This window comes from Panulirus ornatus, chromosome 9, assembly GCF_036320965.1.
Source record: "Panulirus ornatus isolate Po-2019 chromosome 9, ASM3632096v1, whole genome shotgun sequence".
NCBI classification, from domain to species: domain Eukaryota; kingdom Metazoa; phylum Arthropoda; class Malacostraca; order Decapoda; family Palinuridae; genus Panulirus; species Panulirus ornatus.
The window spans coordinates 19,676,528-19,703,673 of NC_092232.1; the positions used below are offsets into that span (position 1 = coordinate 19,676,528).

The window sequence follows — 27,146 nt, forward strand, 5'->3', positions numbered from 1 at the left end:
GTGTGTGTGTGTGTGTGTGTGTGTGTGTGTGTGTGTGTGTGTGTGTGTGTGTGTATATATAACGTGTAAGTATATACGTATATGACTGTATTTATAGGCCAAGACGCTCGTCAACATCCGTCTATACAGCGATAGGCTATTACATAAATCTGTATACTGTATGCCCTTGCATACATATCTTTAGTTGGTTGAAAGTTCAACAGGAAATAAAACCCAGCGCACAGAAACACACACACACACACACACACACACACACACACACACACACACACACACACACACACACACCCATCTTGTGTTTAATTATCACATGACTCTTCCGTGGCACGAAGACATATATATTAGAGAGAGAGAGAGAGAGAGAGAGAGAGAGAGAGAGAGAGAGAGAGAGAGAGAGACCCAATCTCTCCTCATCAGCGAGACAGATTCAAATTAACAAAGAGTATCTCATATACTCGTCTTTCCCAGCAAGAGAGATAACGGTAGACAGAAACATAGCCAAGATTTTTCCTCGTTTCCTGCAAGAGAGACAATGTGACGGACACAGAACTCCAAGATTCCGCTCCCCTGCCCCTCCATCCTCACAACCAGACAGACAGATCCACGACGTGCCTCTCCTCCTCCTCCTCCTCTCTCCTTCTCCGTCAGCAGGACCTCCCTTGACCTGCTGGGGGAGGGCCTAGGTGCTAGAAGGAGGTCACCTCCTGACTGGTCGTCTCCTTACTTACCTTTCAAAAGAAGAAATCCAGGGAATTCTCCGATCTGGCGCCTCCTTCCCCCCTTGGCCTCCGTCAGCAGGACCTCCACTTGAACTGCTGGGGGCCTGGCTGGACGCCGGAGAACCCGACTTAACCTCACCAAAACCTCCTTGGATCGGTGGCTCGGGTACCTCGTATGTGTTAAGGGTTAAGCTCAGATCAGGTACACTAGGCATGGGCCAACGGGGTCTGTGTCCCCTAGTTGTCTGACATTCCCATGTTCTCCCATGAGCCTCCAATATCCTGAGACCCCGGCTGCATGACGCTTGTGTGGGGATTCCAGGAGAACTGGTCGTGATTGACTGTCGTCTATATTTCCCTGAACCCAGGTGATGTCAAGTGCGTTTTCATCTGCAGAAACAGCGTCCATGTCTGGCTCACTGTTCTCTCTCCAACATTCAAGGAAACAGCTTGAACGAGAAATATGTCAAGACGTATATTAATGGTGTGGGGGACCTAATGGTTATACTGTTTGGCTCCGGGGCCTAAGACTGTGATCTCAAGACCCAGTTAACGTAGGATGAACAAAGGTTGCGTGAGTGGGGAAAACACGACCCCTCACTCACTCACTCACTCACTCACTCATCATGTCTTCGAACATCGATGAAACCTTTTTCCAGGATTTTTCCACATGAAGCCCAAGACTGAGACACCAGGAGGCGTGTCCCAGGCGAGCAGCAGCATCCTACAGGATGGCTCACATTCACCAGGGATCCTCTCTCTCTCTCTCTCTCTCTCTCTCTCTCTCTCTCTCTCTCTCTCTCTCTCTCTCTCTCTCTCTCTCTCTCTCTCTCTCTCTATCTATCTATCTATCTGCGGGAAGAGACGAAGTCACACAGGATGGCCGGTTCATAGTCGACAGTATCTAGCTAGGTGCTGGGATGTAGGGAACATGGTATGTACCGAGGATATGGACTGGGACTGGCTCGTACCACCACCCATTTCAGGTCAGCGTGTTGTTGCCGTGGTCACCTGATCCCTGGGCAGTAAATACCAGCTGAAGGTCAACTCGTCTTGGGTTCCTCACACCTCTGAGGATCATAGTATCAAAAACCCTGTGTATCAGGTAACGCTCATATTCTCCTCACGGCCTCTCTGGTCAGAGTCATATTGAAGGTTAGTCCACAAGGAACACGGAATCTGACCCCCTAAAAAAAAAAAAAAAAAAAAAAAAAAAAGAAAAAAGAAAAGGAGAGATATTCTCCATCTAGATGGAATTTGATTCTTTTTAAATCTGAACGAGAGAATATTTCGACCCCAAGATCCGTCCCAGAGTTCAAGTCACTCCTTGGATGGTGACCTTCAATATAAACATTACTTCCCAGCTGATGGCATATGGCTGACCGTCTCGTCTCTTTCTTCTTTCTTTTTTCCAGGTAGTCATTCATAGTCTTAACATGAGACACCAGGAGAGAAAATCATGATTATATAGTCAGGAGCCCGGTGACCCCAGAACACACGACCTTGGTCTAATTGATCATGACAGTACTTAGACAAGTGATATACATTATCAATAACCACATCCCTCCCACCGACTTACAGCATCAAGCCTCATCTGTGCCTGGCTCTTCTGACCCGCTACATATACCAAGGCGCGTTGGTAGGGACGCTGGCGGACGACACGCACCCACCAGGAGAATTTCAACCCCATATCATCTCTCTGGTCCTCCCCCCAGCACTGGATCCTACCCGCTGGTTTTAGTATCTCTTCCCATACTCGTTCTGTATCATCACATGGCTTCTCATACACCGCCCCTCCTCCTCCTCCTCCTCCTCCTCCTCCTCCTCCTCCTCCACCTGCTGCTGCTGCTGCTCCTCCTCCTCCTCCTCCTCCTCCTCCTCCTCCTCCTCCTCCCCCTCCTAGCATTGCCAGACTATAGGTGGACGTCGGGTGGTGAACCCATGTGTTGGTGGGTCGAGATTGTGTGAGTGAGTCTGGGTCCTCAGGGAGTCACAGATCGGGGTCTCACCTGAGGATGTCCTCGCACATCGAAGTCATGGTCTTGGGTCGGTCAAGCGGCGCGGCTGTGGCGGGGTTCGAGGGGACGAAGCGTCTGCGGGGGAGTCTCTACATTTGATCAGCGCGTCTGGTTTTGGGTGGGTGTGGCGGTCTTAATACGCTCCGCTGCGACCGCCGTTGGCCTCAGACGACCCTGCCGAAGGGCGGAAGCATCACCCCGGTGTCATCCAGTTGGCCTGAGGCGGTGACACTGCCCTCGCGGTCACCGCGCGCCGGGATGTGAGTTGAGTGGGTGGCGAAGCTTAGCTTTGACCCTGGGGGGGGGGGGGGGTAATTTGGATGGCCCAGCTTGATAGTGTCTTGGTCAACGTGTCCGCTAGCGAGGGGAAGACTCTCTCTCTCTCTCTCTCTCTCTCTCTCTCTCTCTCTCTCTCTCTCTCTCTCTCTCTCTCTCTCTCTCTCTCTCTCTCTCTCTCTCCTTATCTTCCGTTGCGAAGGATGTTGTCTTGATGGTGATACAGGTGACGGAGTGAAGACAGAGACGCAGGGATACGTCTTCCGACACAACGGATCGTAACGTTTCTTGAGTTACTAGCGAGTGATACAGAGCGCGAGGGAGAAAACGGAGGGAATGTGCCGAAAACAGAGGAAAACGTAATTCGTAGAAAATGGCACAATTGTCTTGTGACTTGAGATCTGTTCAGTTTTCCTCCTCTCCTGCTGCACCAAGGTCTGTGAAGCACGACGGTACGCCCCTTGAGCACGACGGTACGACCCTTGAGCACGACGGTGCTACCCTTCAGCACGTCAGTACGCCCCTTGAGCACGACGGTACGACCCGTCAGCACGACGGTACGACCCTTCAGCACGTCAGTACGCCCCTTCAGCACGATGGTACGACCCTTGAGCACGACGGTACGACCCGTCAGCACGACGGTACGACCCTTCAGCACGTCAGTACGCCCCTTGAGCACGATGGTACGACCCTTGAGCACGACGGTACGACCCTTCAGCACGACGGTACGACCCTTCAGCACGTCAGTACGCCCCTTGAGCACGACGGTACGACCCTTCAGCACGACGGTGCGACCCTTCAGCACGACGGTACGACCCTTAAGCACGTCAGTACGCCCCTTGAGCACGACGGTGCGACCCTTGAGCACGACGTTGCGACCCTTGAGCACGGCGGTACGACCCTTGAGCACGACGGTACGACCCCGAATCATGACGTCACGAGACTATAGCACGACAGTATTAATCCCTGAGCAAGAGAGTGCTATCCTAGGCCATGATGGCATGGCATTTCAACCTTAACCTTCAAGATCAGGTCAAAGGTCAGGCTATTATAAACAAGGGTCGTACCATCGTGCTCAAGATGATATATATATATATATATATATATATATATATATATATATATATATATATATATATATATATATATATATATAGAATGTGTGGAAGTCGAGAACATTATCTCGGAAAGCAAAAATGGGTATGTTTGAAGGAATAGTGGTGCCAACAATGTTGTATGGTTGCGAGGCGTGGGCTATGGATAGAGTTGTGCGCAGGAGGATGGATGTGCTGGAAATGAGATGTTTGAGGACAATGTGTGGTGTGAGATGGTTTGATCGAGTGAGTAACGTAAGGGTAAGAGAGATGTGTGGAAATAAAAAGAGCGTGGTTGAGAGAGCAGAAGAGGGTGTTTTGAAGTGGTTTGGGCACATGGAGAGGATGAGTGAGGAAAGATTGACCAAGAGGATATATGTGTCGGAGGTGGAGGGAACAAGGAGAAGAGGGAGACCAAGTTGGAGGTGGAAAGATGGAGTGAAAAAGATTTTGTGTGATCGGGGCCTGAACATGCAGGAGGGTGAAAGGAGGGCAAGGAATAGAGTGAATTGGAGCGATGTGGTATACCGGGGCTGACGTGCTGTCAGTGGATTGAATCAAGGCATGTGAAGCGTCTGGGGTAAACCATGGAAAGCTGTGTAGGTATGTATATTTGCGTGTGTGGACGTATGTATATACATGTGTATGGGGGGGGGGGGGTTGGGCCATTTCTTTCGTCTGTTTCCTTGCGCTACCTCGCAAACGCGGGAGACAGCGACAAAGTATAAAAAAAAAAAAATATATATATATATATATATATATATATATATATATATATATATATATATATTTTTTTATTATTCTTTGTCGCTGTCTCCCGCGTTAGCGAGGTAGCGCAACGAAACACGAAAGAATATATATATATATATATATATATATATATATATATATCATACAAACCTCCAACAGCCAGGATCGAACCCGGGACCCCAGTGCAAGAGGCAGGCATGCTAACCGCCTGGCTGTTGGAGGTTTGTATGTTCTATGAAGGTGCGCGTTCATATGCACTTTATTCGTATTCATATATCTCCGCGTTGTACAGTTAGGTTCGGTAAAACGCTATCAGCTGGCTATGTGCGCCTGTTGGGAAATAACCGGTATAGACCCCGTTGTTCACCAACGTGAGACGAAGGGTATTCGAGTACTTAGTATTCGAATAGTTGTTCCCTATTAGCCAGGCCCATAGCCTAGCGGTTAGCATGCCTGCCTTTTGCACAGAGGTCCCGGGTTCGATCCTGGCTGTTGGAGGTTTGTATGTTCTATGAAGGTGCGCGTTCATATGCACTTTATTCGTATATATATATATATATACATGTTATCTCCATATTCTTCGGTGAATAATATCTGCCACATCCATGTATTCAATAATTCCATTGATTCAAAGTGATTGCTACGATGGTTCAAGTTGTGACGTCAGAGGATGGTTTATCATTATGACGATAGTTACGATGTATCAGTCACCAGTTATGACGATAGTTACGATGTATCAGTCACCAGTTAGAAGGTGCCGCTCACAACCTCACCAAGTGACTGATGAAAACTCAGTTGAATATCAGTATTGCCATTTCATCGTATATGTGTAATCATTATCATTATTATCAATATCATGAAGAAATCATCGGTTTTACTTTTATTAGTATTATAATTATTGTTATTATCATTATTATCATTATTTATTGTTATTATTAATATTATCATTAATATTATTATTATTATTATTATTATTATTATTATTATTATTATTATTATTATTATTATTATTATTATCATTACTATTATTATTATTATTATTATTATTATTATTATTATTATTATTATTATTATTATTATTATTATTAAGATCATCATTATTATCATCATTAGCAGCAGTAGTGGTGGTAGTAGTAATAGTAGTAGCAGTAATAGTAGTAGAAGTAGTAGTAGTTTAGTGGTAGTAGTAGTCGTAGTAGTAGTCGTAGTCGTAGTAATTGTGGTAGTAGTAGTCGTAGTAATAGTAGTAGTAGTAGTCGTCGTCGTAGTAGTAGTAGTAGTGGTAGTAGTAGTAGTATTAGTGGTAGTGGTAGTAGTAGTCGTTGTAGTAGTAGTAGTAGTATCAACATATCTTTATCAGTCGTTATAAGTCTCTTTATCTATAATCATTACTGTCACTTCCTGTCGTCATTATCATATCTTATCATTTCCCTTATCTCATCCTTTAGTTCCAGCTTAATCTCTTTCATTCTCTCATGTACTCCAAAATCATCAGCAAACAAGAGGCGTGTTTGTACAGTGGCAAAAATTCCCATCACGGGTGTGGAAGCCACCTCACGAGGAGCGAACGGGAACACAAGACAGCGTGTCAGGCCGGGGGTCAGCTGAGCCTTAGCGTGGTAAAGGCATAACATCTTTTAAGAGGTGTATCCTTGCCTGGTCAGGTTGTGTGGGCAAATGTTATGTCAGCCCCGCTGCCACATTTACACATGTTTAGAATTACTGTTTCCAGCGACCAGTGGACACAAAATTCTTCATGATAAATCAGTGTTTTTGATGGTACGTCAAAAGATTGATATACACGTGCATATATATATATATATATATATATATATATATATATATATATATATATATATATATATATATATATATATATCTATATATCTATATATATATATATATATATATATATATATATATATATATATATATATATATATATATATATATAAAGCCTGGAATTTGAGTGTGGGGAATAGGTAAGAATGTTAGGGCATAGTTAGGATGATGACATTTGGCGGTGTGTGTGTGTGTGTGTGTGTGTGTGTGGTGAGTGTGTGTGTGTGTGTGTGTGTGTGTGTGTGTGTGTGTGTGTGTGTGTGTGTGTTATAGTGGGTCACTGCAGATAACAAGGTGGATATACATATGTGTGTGCGACAAGCGTCAGTGAGGCTGTCTGCAAGCGAGTGGTGTTGGTGGGATGTTTTGTAAGCACGATAACGTTGATATGAGACACGATCAAGGCTAGACAGATGCCGCACGTGTGGCCCCGAGGGGGAGGGAGAGGGGGTGGTCTCTCACCTCGAGGAAGACCAGGCAAGCCGCTCCTGACGTGAAAGTGTGTCAATATTTGATTAAGAAAAGAATATATTTCATTTTTATATGGTTCCGGACCTCATCCGTCACCACAACACTCCAAAACACAGTGTTGGCATAATTCAAGAGCCTTCATGCTCCACGTTGCAGGTACCCGTGGGCGCTTACTCCTGCCACGCACTCAGTTCCTCCCCACACTCTCTGCACATTGACGCACACACACACATCACGACGCTATATGACTTGTGGTCCCGACCGCTGGACGTGGCCAACTTCCTGAGTGCTGTAGGAACCACACATCTCTCCTCCTCTTTTATTATATACTAGGTGGTCAGAACTTCCTCACACCTACATAGTGTCCTCAGACATTTCATTTCCATCCCATCAACCCTCCTCCGCAGTACTTATCTTCGGCCCATGCTTCGCATCCATACAACATCGTTGGGACTGCTGTACCTTCATACATACCCATTTGCTCCCTCACAGATAACGACCTCTTTATTCAGACATTCTTCAGTGCTCCCAGAACCTTTGCCCCCTCACCCACCGTATGATTTACTTTCACTTCCATAGTTCTGCTTGTTCCAATTGCATGGTTCCACACACACACACACACACACACACACACAGACACACACACACACACACACACACACACACACACACACACACATACAGTTTGTCTCCTTTTCTATTCTCCTAAGGTGGAACTCTTTTGACAGGTAAAAGACGATGAGGTACCCAAAGTTCCTCTTGCACATAGATTTCTGCAGTTAACTTCCTGCTCGATGATTTTTTTTCATATCATTCTATCTTCATTGCTTTTTGTTTTTATCTGGGTTGGATTCGTCAGTCATGTGTCAAATCAAACGTGGAATTTGTCTAATTTCCCTTGAAATTTGATGCATTCATCATTTTTTTTTTTTTATCTCCCTCATGATCTTGGCGTCATCCGTAACCAAAACAGTTCAGTCCTTCTGCCCGAGTATTTACAATGATCAAGAAGAACATACTGCTCCAGGACTGAACCCTGTGGGATGCCACTGGTGACCCCCCCAGCCCATTTCGAAAGGGCTCCTCTGACTTAAGTCCTTTGTTCCCTTCCACCAAGATGATTATCTGTCTATCGAATGAGTGTTCTCTTCTATCTGTGTATCTGTCTGAGGATCTGGCGTCTTTACCTGTCTTTTTAAGCCGTTCCGGTGTCAAATGCTTTCCAGCACTCCCTTGTCCAAAACGGAACCCACTCTCTCGTAGAAGTAAAAGAGGTTCTCTACACATGGCTAGACGTCCTGAGTCCATGCTGTCCCCTACATAGGTAGTACCTCCTTAACGCGTAGTCATCAGCTTGCTTTCGAATTACTAATATCATTATTATTATCAGTATCATTATTATTATTATCATTATTATTATCAGTATCATTATTATTATTATCATTATTATCATTATTATTATTATTTTTTTTTTTTCCTGACCAACCTCTTCAGAAAGACTTACCTGCAGTTCAGCGCAACTTGTCGGTGTCCAATGTTGAAAGTTAGTTTTGATATTTGTCCGCATCCACTGCAGCGTCCTGAACAGTATTTGAAGTGGTCTGTCAGGCGTATCGGTGTGTGTGTGTGTGTGTGTGTGTGTGTGTGTGTGTGTGTGGTGGAAGGCGGGTGGATTACTCTTTATGGAAAGGGAGTTTTACCCTCCTGGGGCCCCATCTCTGTGTGTCATTGCATACTAGAGTGCATCATTGTAAGACCATACGTTACGCTGACCACAGCTATACTTACAAATATCGGGTATCGGGTTTCAGATTCATGATAACGAGGGTTAGGATTACGAAAAAAAGATATCCCAAATTGCATAATCGACATCTTATGGCTTAACATCAACTTGACATCCCACAGCATTCAGGTAATTAGCATACTGTGACTTGAATAGCAGAATTAATGAGATCAATACAATGAACACGTTACACAATGTGTAGGTTTTGATCAACACGACATCACAGGAATATTCTCTTCTCTACTTGTTATCAACTCTCTTGTCTTTTCTCCTTGCGGGTGAATTGGCTTGCAATCTAGTATCCCACTTTGTTGATCATTCTTTCGTCACCCTTCCCCTCCCACCTCTCAAGAGTGGATGAACAGCTGGGCTGAATGTGGCCCGATTGCCGCAAACTAGGATAATCGAACCTATGTGCCCGACTCCGGGCGGCACACACACACACACACACACACACACACACACACACACACACACACACACACGTGAATTCGTCCCTGCCAGTCACATGAACCGACTCACCACGAGAGAGGATGTCAGGTGGCGCTGATGGCTTCACTACATCCCTGGCAGTTGATAATGACGAACCTGGAAGGCATCACATCACATATATGTGTATATATATATATATATATATATATATATATACATACATGAAAGAGGAGGAGGAAGAGAAGGTCGAGTCAAAAACGTGTTAAAATTAGACGCTTTATTGACTGTAAGATAAGGAATCATTTGTACAGATCAAGAGCAAACACTTAGAGTGTGAATCAATAAGAAATATTACTGGAGACCGGTCTTATAAACTAGACAGTTAAGATGCTCTTGGTGGATTGCTTGGTCTAACTCTCTAAGGTAGGTATTCCAGAAACAGGTATTGGAGAAAACAGCCTGTATTGTATTGTATTTTACTGCGTTTTTTTTTTTTCTACACCAAAAAAAATAAGAAAGTCACCTTTTGTTTTTAAATATTTATTTTAACATTCAGTTGGTACCCCTACAGTCACTAAAATATGTATATATATATATATATATGTATATATGTATATTTTTGTATATATCTGACAATATTTATGATGCTAGTTTGAGTATTCCATGCTGGAAAGGGAGAGAGAGAGAGAGAGAGAGAGAGAGAGAGAGAGAGAGAGAGAGAGAGAGAGAGAGAGAGAGAGAGATTGCGAAAGAAAATGGAGTGTGAGGATCCATTTTTTTTTTTTTTTTTCTGGTGTCGCAGAGAATGTGAACAAGTCTCAGATTCTGTGAAAGTGGGAAGCAGACAATAAGAGGATAAGAAATTCTTTGAATGAAGAGAAAATGTGAATGAAGGAGAATTTAGACGAATTTTATAAAACCAAGAGAAGACGGGATCTTCATTACTCCAAAGAAAAACGGTAATATAGAACAGAAAATATGGTTTCCGTTCGCAGAAGAAAAAAAAAAGAAATCAGATCCGTAAGAGAAAATGGGAAATTTATAGTCCAAGAAAATGGGCATCCAGGATTCAGGGTTACCAACTAGATGTTGACACACACGAATTGGGCATCCAGGATTCAGGGTTACCAACTGGATGATGTTGACACACACACACACGAATAGCTCTGCCATAAGCCGTAAGTTCCCTTTAGAAAAGAACTCACGAGCAGTATACACTTTTCCACATACAAGCCGAAGAATCAAGGTCGGCATTTTGTCACCTAAATAACCAGCTGAGTCTCAAACAGTTCATCAGGAATAAAGAAAACGAAGATCTACTTAATTTCTTCCAACTTTCTGGGGGAGGGGGGACAAAATTATTTTTTGAACTCCGTTTTCTATAAGTTTTTTTTTTTTGAGGAGATGCTTGCTTATTCATTTCTTTTTCTTCGAATCAATATAATTTACAAGTTTTCTTATCTCATACGAGTTATTATTAGGTCCACAAAAGGCCGACTTCCCCAAAAAAATGTCACAAATATATAAATATACTGTACACCTACACATTCAGTCATTGGAGAAACATCCAACATTATTGAGGACTGATTGATTGATTGATTGATTGATTGATTGACGTCTCGTCTCGCTCAGGTGAGTGTGTCTCCGTCTCGCTCAGGTGAGTGATGACGCCGGGAGGTCATCACTTGAGGAGGTGGGAGGTGGTGGTGTGTAGGAGAGAGGAGGTGTGTGTGGTATTGATGACTTGACCCTTGGTGTTCCTTGACCCTTGGTGTTCCTCCTCGGATTGGTGGAGGATGGCTGGTATGGCTTATTACACAAAGTGAGGGTTTGATTGGTGATGGCTGATCCGTCTCATCAACGATTGGTCCAGCTCATCACTTGGTTAGGAGTGATGATCACTCACTCATCTGAGCGGTACACGTAAAGTGGATTCCGTTTTTGCGGACACAGTTCCCGTAAAGCAACGTTTCTTTTCTTTTCTTTCTTTCTTTCTTTTCCTCTTCTCTGCCGGGTGGCGGGGTCGGGGTGGGGGGGTGGGGGGGGGGGGGGGTAGATATACAGCTGAACGCGGGATCAAATCGCATGTAAGGCTTCGCTCAACACGGAGTCTCTCTCTACCGTTTTACGAAGTTACTAACGTCCACTTGGTCGAAAAAGAAGGGCGAATACATACACACATACATATACACACATACATACACACACATATACATACATACATATACATACGTACATAGATACACGCATACATACATACATACATACATACATACATATGTACGTAGTCGTGGACTCTTTTAAGAAAATAGATCGGGGTCCTGGACTTAGCGCAGACCGCTTTCTGGGGGCGGGAGGGATAAGGAAGTTTAATCAAATTTAGCGGAGACTGCTACTTGTTGTTGCATCGGGTTTAGCAAACCGCTAGCTGTGTTTGTCTGGTTTAGCTGAAGCTTGTCTGAAAAAAAAAAAAGAAAAACGCTTAGTGGGAGTCACCGGAACTAGCGTACACCGCTAGTTGCGGCAGTTGGATAGAACAGTGTTTAGCTAGCTGGAATCGCCAGGTCTAGCAGCTCACCGCTAGTTCTGGCTGACAGACATAGCAGAGACTGCTAGGAAGAGCAAGTGGATATAGCGGAAACCACTTGCTCGGGGTGGATGGTCTTGGCCGAGGCTGCTAACTGGTGGCCGAGGCCAGCAGAACTAGCAGAGGCTCGTAGTCGGGGGGGGGGGCCAACAGAACTGGCAGAAGCTGAAGACTTTGGCCAGCAGAAACTAGCCGTCAGGGCCGACAGCACCAGCAGCCATTCTGTTCACCCAAGCCAGCAGAAATGACAGACACAGGTAGCCAGGACTAGCAGAGACTGCTAGCCACCAGCAGCGTTCGCAGGGCCGCTAAAAACACAATACACACACACACACATTCATCCTCACGGCGGCAGTATGGCGACAGATTCCTCTGATGCCTTCGGGCTTGGGTAGATCGCTGCTGGAGATCGTCAATGAGAGAGAGAGAGGTGTGTGTGATGATGATGATGATGGTCGCAAGTAAATACTAACAAGATATGGCAAGAGAGGCTGGAATCATCCACCCACCGCTGCTCCTGAACTGGCTCAAGCGGGCGTGAGAACTTCACAAGTGCTACACCACTCGCGTATCATAGCAATAAATAGACTGGCGATATGATAATATGTATAGTGCATGGCGAACCTCAGCGTCAGTGACGGGTATTTTCAGTATTCAGTACACACGTGTTCTTTTTTTTTTTTTCTTCTTTTTCTTCCGCGCGTCACTTCGAAGTCTTTCCATGCAATGGAGGGGGGAGTTCGAGTCTGGGGGGTCACTTGAGCTCCATCGATCATAACTTAAGAGTTCAGAATATACCTGCAGGTTTTTTGTTTTTTTTTGACTTCCTCCTCCCCACAGTATATACCCGAGCATCTGACTCCTTAAGAGTTCCATGATGGTGTGGCATAGACACAGACACACACACACACACAGACACATACACGGGGGGCGCCGGGGCCCAACTAGAAGAGCTGTTGGTACGTGTGGTGGCGGCGGCTTCTTCCTCCTCCTCCTCCTCCTCCTTCGTTGTCACCACCGTCTCCTTCATACGCGCCTTCCTCGTCCTCGTCCTCCTCGTCCTCGTCCTGCTCCTCCTTCACCTTGTGAAGACGGCGTCCGGAGGTCAGGGGGTCTGGCGGGGAGGCGGAGGATCCAACCTCATAGAACATCTGACTGTCCTGGCTGGACGACTGGTCGCCCAGGCTGTACGTGTCGCTCTCTCCCTCCTCGCTCACCACCGAGAACGACGACGGATCCTTAACGTGGCGTTGCCCCTCGAGGCCGAAGGGGAAAGAACACGCGGCCATCATGGCGGGCGGGAGGTGTCCCGAAGGTGTGGGCAAGGGGGCGTGGAGGTGGTCCCCCGGGCCGTGCGGGCGTGGGGAGAGTGATTGCTGGAGGGGCATTAGAGCGGGCGGCAGGAGCAAGTGGGAATGTGGGGACTGAAGGTGCGTCGCCTCCCTCTCCGAGAAGGACAGGTGTCAGAACATCTGTTGGTACGAGATCTGCGAGCTGTTGCCTTCCTCGGGACTCATGGCGGAGGGCGGGACGGTGGGCGTGTCGGGGTATTCCCCCGCCGAGCCCTCCGCCTGCTGCCCCTCGCTCAGCCCGCCCTCGCCGCCTCCCGCAGACAACGCCTTCGGGTCCTTGGCTACCATTTGCCGCCGCCATTTCGCTCGAGCGTTTTGAAACCACACCTGGAAAACGAAGGTTTAGTTAGTATTGGCTGTCGCTGATATGATAAGGCTGTTATCAATATAAGGCTGCTACTGATATAAGGTTACGGCTGAGATAAGACTATCATTGATATAATGGTGCCAGTGATATAAGGGTAAAGCTAAGACTGTCATTGATATAAGGTTAAAACTAAGACTGTCATTGATATAAAGTTAAAACTAAGACTGTCACTGATATAAGGTTAAAACTAAGACTGTCACTGATATGAGGTTATAACTAAGACTGTCATTGATATAAGGCTGCATATGATACATAGACTGTCATTAACATAAACCTGTCATTAATTTGGGCGTATGATTAAACTAGACGTCATATCCCATGAACGTATGGAAATATAGGGAAATCTTTCCCTTACGTGGGAAAAAATAATCTTGAAATCAAGATGAATAGAATTTGCATCGTGAATATATAGAATATTTCAAAATGAAGTGGTCGTTATATTCTCGAGTTATTCTGAAGGCATCTTTAAAAAGATGTCAAAAACTGATCTTCCTCCTGAAATGAAGAGGTCACACGACCGCGTGCAGGAAGGGTGAATGAAATCACATAAAATCGATCAGAAGCCTTTTTCCAACAAGAGCTGTGCGACCTCACTCTCACTCTCCCTCTCCTCCCTCGTCGACAACAATCCAGTATGAACAGCGAACCCTGGAACAAAAGGGTGGAGCAGATGTCTGCGGTGGTGATGAGGGCAGACATGATAATGGGTGGCTGAGGAGAGGAGGAGGAACAGGAGGAGGAGGAGGACCAGTGAGAGGACAAGGAGGCCAGGCCCCACCGGGAGACCCCTAACACACACACACACACACACACACACACATACACCACCAATCCCTCCCTTCCACACACACACACACACACACACGCCACAGAGTCACACACTGCACCTCGACAATCCCAGAATCGCTCGAGTGAATATTCCTTTTTGGCTCGGGGGGCGAGGCGGACGGACGCCCGTCCTCCAGGCCAAGGAGCCACTCACATGCTCTCTTCCACGTCAAAATAAATGAGTTGTTTTCATTCCACGAGGCGTCCTCTCAAAAAACAACAATACTTGAGCGAGCCCCCTTGCCCGCCCAGAGACCGGCGGGGCTAGTCTCGCCTCTACCCGGCCCGACCGCACGGGTCATTTCTCCCAGGAACTCCGGACCACCAAAGCGAGAGAGAGAGAGAGAGAGAGAGAGAGAGAGAGAGAGAGAGAGAGAGAGAGAGAGAGAGAGAGAGAGCCTTCCGACTCACTTGGCTGTAGTAAATAAGGGCGCATCCCATAGGGCGTGGCAGAGGCAATATGGTTATTACGTGCACGGGCGGGAAGACTTTGTCTCGCGCGTCTCGGGAATCATCCTGACACATTTTTCTTTGCTTATTAAAGGCACACACGGAGAAGAGGAGGAAGGGGAGGTGGTGGGTTTGTCCACCTCTTTACAATATTCATACGACCGAGGTTACGAGTACTTGCTTGCGTTACAAGCAACACCAGGCCAGCCAGCCCGTTACGCAACCTCACCCCCGGGGAGGTTGGTGAGGGGTGAGGCGACCTCAGGTTCAGACCCGATATATCGCGGCGGGAAAAACGGGAGAAAGATGACCGCACTGACGGTAAGGGACAGTTAGTTACGGATTCAATCCTTTACAAAAAGCGGCCGAGCCACATGTGCAGGCCAGAACCTATGTTTGCACACACCACCACCGTCTTGCCACACACACACACACACACACACACACCACATTCTTTTTCCCTGGCTTGTTTACTTTCCGTATTTATATTGCGATCATGCCTGAGAAGACAATCGACCCAGTGATCTCTTGTCTTCGGGGTGATGGTGGTGCTGGTGTTGGTGTTGGTGGCATGAAATATCCTCCTCACCCTACCCCCGTTCTTCACCTCCTGTGCCATTCATGTGTTTGAGTACATGGCAGCAGCCATCACGCAGGGGAAGAGAGAGAGAGAGAGAGAGAGAGAGAGAGAGAGAGAGAGAGAGAGAGAGAGAGAGAGAGAGAGAGAGAGAGAGAGGAGTAATGGAAGTGTGCCCTTGAGCGTGTCAGGGGGACTTAACGTGATCCCAAAAGGAAGGAAGAATTTTGAATGAAAAAAAAAGAGAGAGAAGAGAGAATGAAAAAAAAAAAAATGTTGGCTTCTTCTTGTGTGAGGCAGACAAGGACGGGATCAAAAGGTAGTTCAGCCCAGGTATTGAGACGATCCTGCTCTACCGCCGACGACTTGTCCCTCCCTCCAAGCGACCACAGCCAGTCTGTCCGAGGAGACCTTATGTTAACACGACCTAAGTACCTTTATCCCTAAGCAAACACGGCTCCTTTAATCAGCCTGGTCCATTCTGAGACGGCGGAGCGCCCCTCTCCGGCGAGCTTGACAAATTCCAATGGGAATCAAAACAAGAGAATGTGGCTGACGGCGTCCCCGTCAGAGGAAAAGAAAAGCTCCTGACGAAGGGGGGGAGGGAGGGAGGACGACGCTGCTGAGGGATAAAGACGCAGTCATTTTTGTACGTTGAGGTTATCGCTTTGTCTCACTGTTGCTTCACCTTCCACCGTTGGTGGTCTGGGATACACACACACACACACACACACACACACACACACACACACACGAGCACGAGCCTATACACACACACACACACACACACACACACACACACACACACACACACACACACACGACATGCGCTAACCTTTACTCCTTGTTTACTTTTGTGGTTTGGTTTCGTTATCGCATTATTTCGTGCCTCTTGGATGAATCAGAGTGAAACATCTCTTTATTGATGAGTGGAAACAGAAGAAAACATAATCCTTTTGGTCATTGTATAAAAGATTTATGTATGCACCATAACCACCATCATCACTACCACAACTACAACCGTAACCACCATCATCAGCACTACAACCACTATAATCATCACTACCACCACCACAACCTCAACAACCATCATCAGCACCGCCACCACCAACTCTCATACCTACGACAGAGCCAGTCACGTCCACCTGCATATAACCACCACCCACCAGCTCCCACTACCACAATCACCACCACCACCAACCACCATCATTGACCACCACAGCTGTCACCACCAACAACATTAGCTTCCACACTCATCATGCACCACAACAGCCCATAGCTTCTTCGGATATATATATATATATATATATATATATATATATATATATATATATATATATATATATACATTACTTTCCTTATGTCAGTAATTCTGGGAGACGAAAGACGAAAGTAAAGTGTTGGTATGAGGATAAATGAATGACTTCATCCGTAAACAGGAACACCTTATTTGTCTTACTATTCAGTTATTACCTTCCAGCCTTCCTCACAAAATGATAACAATCAAGTCTGAAGCTCTACGTCAAGTGTACTCGAACTTCAGCTACATAGTGAGGATGGGAACTTAAAAGACTTAATAAGCAGCAGTTTTCCCACCTATCTATATTGCCTCCTGGAAAGCGTTAGGTACTTTACGCACGAGGAAGCGGCAACGCTTTTACTTCAATTTGAAAAAGAAAAAAAAAAGTACCTTAAGCAACACACCAAGACAAGTGAGTAAAGTAGCCAACATCAACCTACTTGTAATACGTTTTCTCTGTAAAGTAGCCAACATCAATACGTTTTCTCTACTTATGAAGGAAATATTTAAGGGGGTCCCCCACTTGTGTTAAACTACTCTTTTTTTTTTTTTGTTTTTGTTTTTGTTTATGAATGGTGGCGACAAGTGAGAGGAGGCAAAAGACACACGCCGGCCAAGCTTACGGTGAATGATGGCACCGTGGCAGAGGACGACAGCCCAGCAGGACCGTGAGGCACGGACGGATCCCGGGCCTGTGGTGACGTGACGTCCCGGGCGGTGTGAGGTAACCGAGGCGCTGCGCTGCCGCCTAGTGAGGTGCACGGGGGGCGGCGGCGGTGAGGGACGGGGGTGAGCGAGGGAAGGCTCTGACATACTGCACCGGTGCCCCGCCCCTGACATAAACCCGTCACACTCACTAAATTACTGATGTATTTTGGTAGTCATACGGCTGCTAGGGGGGGAGATGGCTGGGAGGCACGGCAGCTCCTGCCTAGGGGCTAGGAGGGAGGTTATAAGGTGGTGTGAGGGGGGGTTTGAGAGGTGGTGGTGGTGTGGTGAGGGGGTTACAAGTTGGGGTTAAGGGTTGAGGTGGGGGTTGTCATGTGATGGTAAGAGGTTGTGAAAGGGGGAGTTTAAGGAGTTGTAAGGATAATGGTGAGAGACACAATGTGAGGTGGTGTTGCGAGGTTGTTTAAGTAGTAGCGAGGGTTGTGGGGTAATAGTAAGGGGTTGGGAGTTGATGGTGAGCGGTTGTGTGGTGATGCGGGGTTGTAAGGTGATGGTGAGCGGGTTGTGTGGTGATGGTTAGGGGTTGTGAGTTGATGGTGAGCGGGTTGTGTGGTGATGGTGAGGGGCTGTGAGTTGATGGTGAGCGGGTTGTGTGGTGATGGTGAGGGGTTGTGAGTTGATGGTGAGCGGGTTGTGTGGTGATGGTGAGGGGTTGTGAGTTGATGGTGAGCGGGTTGTGTGGTGATGGTGAGGGGCTGTGAGTTGATGGTGAGCGGGTTGTGTGGTGATGGTGAGGGGTTGTGAGTTGATGGTGAGCGGGTTGTGTGGTGATGGTGAGGGGTTGTGAGTTGATGGTGAGCGGGTTGTGTGGTGATGGTGAGGGGCTGTGAGTTGATGGTGAGCGGGTTGTGTGGTGATGGTGAGGGGTTGTGAGTTGATGGTGAGCGGGTTGTGTGGTGATGGTGAGGGGTTGTGAGTTGATGATGAGCGGGTTGTGTGGTGATGGTGAGGGAGTATTTGAGGAGGTGGATGGTGGTGCTGGTGGTTGTGATGAAGGTTGTGGTGAGGTCACGCTGGTGATGGCGGCTTGAATGCGCATGCCACAACCGCGGTGACGTTGATGACAGCTGTCCTTACCGTGACACTCCCTATGACAGCCAGCAATGGACATGTCATGCCGCGTGACATTACAATACCACACACAGAAACAGTAACAAAATATGGCAGTCAGGAAAAGGTTTTGCAGTTATCATATGGAAATATTGTGTATCAGCCCAGTCACTTTAGTACCCAGGTTCGAACCCTGGGGCAGAATGGCATGAACATGGTAAGAAGTATTCCCAGATATGTGACCCGTATTATGAAAGGAAAGAAATGAATAAAGGCAGCAAGTATGAATTATGTACATGTGTATATATGTATATGTCTGTGTATGTATGTATATGTATACGTTGAAATGTATGAATATGTATATGTGCATGTGTGGACGTGTATGTATGTACATGTGTATGTAGGTGGTTGGGCCATTCTTACCTCTGTTTCCTTGCGCTACCTCGCTAACGCGGGAGACAGCGACACCGTATAGATAGAAAAAAAAGTAATATATATATATATATATATATATATATATATATATATATATATATATATATATATATATATATATATATATATATATATAAAGTACAGATGGTACTATATACACCCCAATAGGTCACATCTTTGGCGTAGACTTCTCTCGCTCAGCACCAAATATAACAACCCGCCAGCGCCACACATGTCTCCTAATTCCACCGCAATAAACCCCACAAAAAGCAGCAGATAAACAAAAGAAAAACGCTGAGGACCAGAGGATCAAGAGGAGCCACGAAAACAGCGTAGGAAAAGCCCGCGAAACCTGATCTTTTGATCCGCGAACAAGCGAGATAAAAAGGCGCGCGAGACGAGGGGGCCCGGGCGCGGCTGCCTGTCACCCCGCTGTCGGGAACGTGAAGGGGATCTAGCGCCAGCAGCGCCACCAGCAGCAGCAGCAGCAGCCCCGCCGTTAAACCCGGGTCGTTTGGTGGCACGGAGGAGACACACACACACACACCGACACTGCTGGATCAAACGCTTTTCTACCAAGAGGGGATTTGGTCTGGGGATTTTACTGGGATTATGACTGTTTATCTTTAAGATTATGAGATCCCAATGTTCGAGATGCCATCGTCTTATTGAATTAATTATAGATAGTTTTTTTTGTTCAGTGTGGAAGTTTTTTCTATAGATATTTAGTGTTTTAGAGTGAATTTTGACCTATATAGAAAGGTGTTTAGCTGTATAATTTCTATATAAAGGTGTGATATATTATTCATAATGCCCGTATCTATACCTCCTTTCTTAGAGGAGACATTGTGTTTCACTTTTCTTGTTTTCTTTTCATTCTTATTCGAAAAAAAAAATAATACAACTGGATGTTATTGTTTCTGGCACAAATAACTTGAAACTGAACTTAGGGCCAATGTGACGTAACATCTGAATTGTACATTCAGCTCCTCTCCTTCGAATTTCAAGGGACCAAATGTTATTAATTGTAAGAAGAACACCCACCTATTCGTTCGTTCAAAAATAAAAGAAAAAAAAACATTTCTAATACGTGTCACTTTCGATCGAAATATGAATCTGGCGATGATATAGCGTCAAACGTAAATGGGAATTCTGTTTCACAATTTTCATTTTATTTCATTTCGTAATCAAACAGTTTATGTGTAACATCTTTGGGCGCAAGTAGAAAACACCAGATGTCATCACATTCACTTGACTTCGTGACATCATGGCTCGGTGACGTGTACAGACAGACAGACAGACAGACAGTGTTTCTGTCCGTGTGCGCGGCTGTACTGACACTCAGGGATCGTACCGTCATGTACAAGGATTGTACCGTCATGCACAAGGATCGTACCGTCATGCACAAGGATCGTACCATCATGTACAAGGATCGTACCGTCATGCACAAGGATCGTACCATCATGTACAAGGATCGTACCGTCATGTACAAGGATCGTACCGTCATGCACAAGGATCGTACCATCATGTACAAGGATCGTACCGTCATGCACAAGGATCGTACCATCATGTACAAGGATCGTACCGTCATGTACAAGGATCGTACCGTCATGCACAAGGATCGTAACGTCATGCACAAGGATCGTACCATCATGTACAAGGATCGTACCGTCATGCACAAGGATCGTACCATCATGTACAAGGATCGTACCGTCATGTACAAGGATCGTACCGTCATGCACAAGGATCGTACCATCATGTACAAGGATCGTACCGTCATGCCCAAGGATCGTACCATCATGCACAAGGATCGTACCGTCATGAACAAGGATCGTACCATCATGAACAAGGATCGTACCATCATGCACAAGGATCGTACCATCATGCACAAGGATCGTACCGTCATGCCCAAGGATCGTACCATCATGCCCAAGGATCGTACCGTCATGCACAAGGATCGTACCGTCATGAACAAGGATCGTACCGTCATGCACAAGGATCGTACCGTCATGCCCAAGGATCGTACCGTCATGCACAAGGATCGTACCGTCATGAACAAGGATCGTACCGTCATGCACAAGGATCGTACCGTCATGAACAAGGATCGTACCGTCATGCACAAGGATCGTACCGTCATGCACAAGGATCGTACCGTCATGCCCAAGGATCGTACCGTCATGAACAAGGATCGTACCGTCATGCACAAGGATCGTACCGTCATGAACAAGGATCGTACCGTCATGCCCAAGGATCGTACCGTCATGAACAAGGATCGTACCGTCATGCACAAGGATCGTACCGTCATGAACAAGGATCGTACCGTCATGCACAAGGATCGTACCGTCATGCACAAGGATCGTACCGTCATGCCCAAGGATCGTACCATCATGCACAAGGATCGTACCATCATGTACAAGGATCGTACCGTCATGTACAAGGATCGTACCGTCATGCACAAGGATCGTACCGTCATGCACAAGGATCGTACCGTCATGCACAAGGATCGTACCGTCATGCACAAGGATCGTACCGTCATGCACAAGGATCGTACCATCATGCACAAAGATCGTACCGTCATGCACAAGGATCGTACCGTCATGCACAAGGATCGTACCGTCATGCCCAAGGATCGTACCGTCATGCCCAAGGATCGTACCATCATGTACAAGGATCGTACCGTCATGCACAAGGATCGTACCGTCATGAACAAGGATCGTACCATCATGCACAAGGATCGTACCGTCATGCACAAGGATCGTACCGTCATGCACAAGGATAGTACCGTCATGCACAAGGATCGTACTGTCATGCACAAGGATCGTACCGTCATGCACAAGGATCGTACCGTCATGCACAAGGATCGTACCGTCATGCACAAGGATCGTACCATCATGAACAAGGATCGTACCATCATGTACAAGGATCGTACCGTCATGCACAAGGATCGTACCGTCATGAACAAGGATCGTACCATCATGTACAAGGATCGTACCGTCATGTACAAGGATCGTACCGTCATGCACAAGGATCGTACCATCATGTACAAGGATCGTACCGTCATGTACAAGGATCGTACCGTCATGCACAAGGATCGTACCATCATGCACAAGGATCGTACCGTCATGCACAAGGATCGTACCGTCATGCACAAGGATCGTACCATCATGAACAAGGATCGTACCGTCATGCACAAGGATCGTACCGTCATGCACAAGGATCGTACCGTCATGCACAAGGATCGTACCGTCATGCACAAGGATCGTACCGTCATGCACAAGGATCGTACCGTCATGCACAAGGATCGTACCATCATGTACAAGGATCGTACCGTCATGCACAAGGATCGTACCGTCATGCACAAGGATCGTACCATCATGCACAAGGATCGTACCATCATGCACAAGGATCGTACCATCATGCACAAGGATCGTACCGTCATGCACAAGGATCGTACCGTCATGCACAAGGATCGTACCGTCATGCACAAGGATCGTACCGTCATGCACAAGGATCGTACCATCATGCACAAGGATCGTACCGTCATGCACAAGGATCGTACCGTCATGCACAAGGATCGTACCATCATGCACAAGGATCGTACCGTCATGCACAAGGATCGTACCTAATTACCAATTCATTTGTAACAGCTTTACGCCCATACCGACCCACTGTTACCAACACTATACCATTACCAACACCAGTCGTTACCAACACTCGATTATTATCCCCCCCTCGCCCCTCACTGCTGCCAACACTTCACCCTGAGCCACCACACTGCTGCTGTTCGCTCTTATCCCCACCGACTATCCAATCACGGCTCTACAGATGCTTCAAGTACCAGTAGATAACACGAGTGCCGCTCAGGAGATAAGACTTGATGTGTGCGTATATCATCTTCGCTCTTCTTTAAGCGGCGTAGCGGCTGGAGTGTTACGCCGGGCGTTATGTACACGAGGACTACGTGTCCCATCCCTTCTTTCCTGTAGAATGTCTGTGTCAGTATACCTTCCGTGTTGCCATCGGCTCCTGGGCCGAAGGGAATCAGGGGGGTTGAGGAAGCGCCTTGTGCTTCGCCATCCCTTATACTCCCTTACCCCCTTCTACGTACTCCCCATCACAGCAAGCTAAACCCTCCCCTCACCTAACCTCCCTCGCCCTCATCTCCCCCACCTCTCTCTCTCTCTCTCTCTCTCTCTCTCTCTCTCTCTCTCTCTCTCTCTCTCTCTCTCTCTCTCTCTCTCTCTCTCTCTCTCCATTCCTCACTATCACCTGAACAGGAGGAACATTACGGCACGGTCGTCTGTAACTGTACACGCCAAGTCTCCGGCCCAATTTCTAAGCGTGGCTGGGGTTGTGGTGGGGGGGTTCCGTCCATACATCAGTTTTGATAGCCAGGAAGGCGCGTTATCCGCGCCAGCCCCCGGGACACACGGGAATATGACCCTCATGCTCGACTGCACTCGAGGCTAAATTCCCCTGACGTGTGGGTGGCAACACTGTCCTCCCGGCTCTGTATCAATGCTTAAGACGTGGCGGGCGACAGAAAATTATTTTCTTATCGTTTCGGGGAAACACTTCGCAGATACCTTCTTGCGTGACGAATATACGAGGGTTAATTATCTGAGTGGTGAAAGAAGGCATAAATCGAGAATGGTTTCATATAACGTCTCTGGCTTTGACTTCGGCAACCACATGGGCGCGTCGAGTTTCCCCCAGTTTGATCATCATATTATCTCTAAATATACTCGCGGTTACAATGAATTATCACAAAATTCTTATCACAAAGTTTGTAATAACTTGTGGGTATATTGAGTCAGATCTCAAGTCAGTAGAGAATTTCATACTATTTATTTATTTTTTTTTTTTTTTGGAGCCAACTGTATGGCAACGAAGATGCCGCGCATACCTGAGAGTCATCTGGCGGCCACCGTGCGAAGTGTTGGATTTGGCGCGCAACCAATCATGTCAGAATTCAGGATTTTCCACTGGGGTTCGTCTACTGTAGTTTTATTATGATTATACTCACACCGAGAAATGCAGTACATCGCCAACTCAGTAATGGATATGCATATACACGTATAGACTCTCGGTTCACTCACTCAAGGTGTCAAGTGTCTGAGGGGAAAAAAAATGACGAAATGTTATCGTGAGGCAATCGGTGGGGACGAGATTTATGGGTAATGTCCCCAAAACAGGGCGGGCCCTCAGTCTGGCGCGCACGGCTCGTACGTCATCCCAACACCTACAGTTCACCCCCTCCTTCTTGTTTATTTTTCCTACTTCTGTTACTGTCCTTAAACGACACTTAGAGGAAGGGGCGGCGTGAGTGAGTGGCTTTATGTGGTTTAATATGACTCTGAGCCGGCTTTATATCTCCTGCTTAGAATAACAAGTCGAAAAACAAACTTGCTCAGTAGATTACTCGTTAGCTGCTCAGCATCTACTGTGACTTTATTTTCTGTGGATTTAAACAATACTTGTAGGGAGTAAGAACTGAGCATGTACAGGTAAAATTCACTTACAGTCGAAGTATTTTTAGGTATATTGAAGTGAACAGGTTTAATTCCTTGAGCAGAACGGTACGTACCTTCGTACTTAAGGATCGTACCGTCGTACTTAAGGATCGTACCGTGGTACTTAAGGATCGTACCGTCGTACTTAAGGATCGTACCGTCGTACTTAAGGATCGTACCGTGGTACTTAAGGATCGTACCGTCGTACTTAAGGATCGTACCGTCGTACTTAAGGACCGCACCATGGTACTTAAGGAACGTACCGTCTTTTTTAAGGGTCTTACCGTGGTACTTAAGGACCGTACCGTGTTACTTAAGGACCGTACCGTGTTACTTAAGGACCGTGCCGTGGTCCAGCAGGTCGGGGAACGATTAAGACCCCGTGTGAACACGGGGGAACGTGTGAATGAATCAGAGGAGTCAATCGAGGTCAAAGCTGCGCGGGGATTAACCTAAGGATTACATCGGGATTACCTTGATATTTATCATCGTGTAGAGCGGGGGGGGGGGGGGGGGGGGATTAACCACTGGTTGTATCTTTAACTACCTCGCCAGCTGGTGGGTGTGTCAGGGGCCCCCATACCTCACCACCCCACTGGGGGAAAAAAAAGCTATGTGCGCGTGAAGGGAGTGGGGAGGTACGGGAAGGACGAGTGGGTGGTAATACAGGAGGAGAGGGGTAGAAAGTGAGTGAATATGAGAGAGAGAGAGAGAGAGAGAGAGAGAGAGAGAGAGAGAGAGAGAGAGAGAGAGAGAGAGAGAGAGAAGTGAGTGAAATCATTCCCGCAGATGAATGAAGAAGATGGAAACAGACGGTAGTTTGCATGTTACCGTCACCCGGGCACGTCCACCCGTCTACTGTAGCAGGCATTACGACACACACCCACCTCCCCCGCCCGTCTCGCTGTAACCACTAATGCTGTCTTCTTAATCTTATCTTATCTCTCCTTATCTTATCTAATTTGCCATTATGGAGGCAGGGGTAACTACTACTGCGGGCTGCCGCTGACGACCGCTTGAAATAGGCTCTGAATATATTTATGTACGTAAAGAATTTAACATGGAGTAGGGGGTGTTTAACATGGGAGGGTAGTAGAGGGGTGTTTAACATGGGAGGGGTAGTAGAGGGGTGTTTAACATGGGAGGGGCAGTGGAGGGGTGTTTGACATGGGAGGGGTAGTAGAGGGGTGTTTGACATGGGAGGTGTAGTAGAGGGGTGTTTAACATGGAGGGGTAGTAGAGGGGTGTTTAACATGGGTGGGGTAGTAGAGGGGTGTTTAACATGGGAGGGGTAGTAGAGGGGTGTTTAACATGGGAGGGGTAGTAGAGGGGTGTTTAACATGGGAGGGGTAGTAGAGGGGTGTTTAACATGGGAGGGGTAGTAGAGGGGTGTTTAACATGGGAGGGGTAGTAGAGGGGTGTTTAACATGGGAGGGGTAGTAGAGGGGTGTTTAACATGGAGGGGTAGTAGAGGGGTGTTTAACATGGGAGGGGTAGTAGAGGGGTGTTTAACATGGGAGGGGTAGTAGAGGGGTGTTTAACATGGAGGGGTAGTAGAGGGGTGTTTAACATGGGAGGGGTAGTAGAGGGGTGTTTAACATGGGAGGGGTAGTAGAGGGGTGTTTAACATGGAGGGGTAGTAGAGGGGTGTTTAACATGGGAGGGGTAGTAGAGGGGTGTTTAACATGGAGGGGTAGTAGAGGGGTGTTTAACATGGGAGGGGTAGTAGAGGGGTGTTTAACATGGGAGGGGTAGTAGAGGGGTGTTTAACATGGGAGGGGTAGTAGAGGGGTGTTTAACATGGAGGGGTAGTAGAGGGGTGTTTAACATGGGAGGGGTAGTAGAGGGGTGTTTAACATGGGAGGGGTAGTAGAGGGGTGTTTAACATGGGAGGGGTAGTAGAGGGGTGTTTAACATGGGAGGGGTAGTAGAGGGGTGTTTAACATGGGAGGGGTAGTAGAGGGGTGTTTAACATGGGAGGGGTAGTAGAGGGGTGTTTAACATGGGAGGGGTAGTAGAGGGGTGTTTAACATGGAGGGGTAGTAGAGGGGTGTTTAACATGGGAGGGGTAGTAGAGGGGTGTTTAACATGGAGGGGTAGTAGAGGGGTGTTTAACATGGGAGGGGTAGTAGAGGGGTGTTTAACATGGGAGGGGTAGTAGAGGGGTGTTTAACATGGGAGGGGTAGTAGAGGGGTGTTTAACATGGGAGGGGTAGTAGAGGGGTGTTTAACATGGGAGGGGTAGTAGAGGGGTGTTTAACATGGGAGGGGTAGTAGAGGGGTGTTTAACATGGGAGGGGTAGTAGAGGGGTGTTTAACATGGGAGGGGTAGTAGAGGGGTGTTTAACATGGGAGGGGTAGTAGAGGGGTGTTTAACATGGGAGGGGTAGTAGAGGGGTGTTTAACATGGGAGGGGTAGTAGAGGGGTGTTTAACATGGGAGGGGTAGTAGAGGGGTGTTTAACATGGGAGGGGTAGTAGAGGGGTGTTTAACATGGGAGGGGTAGTAGAGGGGTGTTTAACATGGGAGGGGTAGTAGAGGGGTGTTTAACATGGGAGGGGTAGTAGAGGGGT

At 46.9% G+C, this 27,146-nt stretch overlaps 1 protein-coding gene across 1 annotated transcript in view; it reads right to left on the reverse strand.

Moving 5' to 3' along the window:
* Window positions 1-9,647: 9,647 nt before the first annotated feature.
* The window catches only part of LOC139750249 (LIM/homeobox protein Lhx9-like), a 251,118-nt gene continuing 233,619 nt past the window's right edge, over window positions 9,648-27,146 (reverse strand). Inside the window, exon 7 of the mRNA XM_071664767.1 lies at window positions 9,648-13,651. Coding sequence (XP_071520868.1) covers window positions 13,436-13,651 — 216 coding nt within the window. The 3' untranslated portion in view covers window positions 9,648-13,435. The remainder of the gene's footprint in view (window positions 13,652-27,146) is intronic.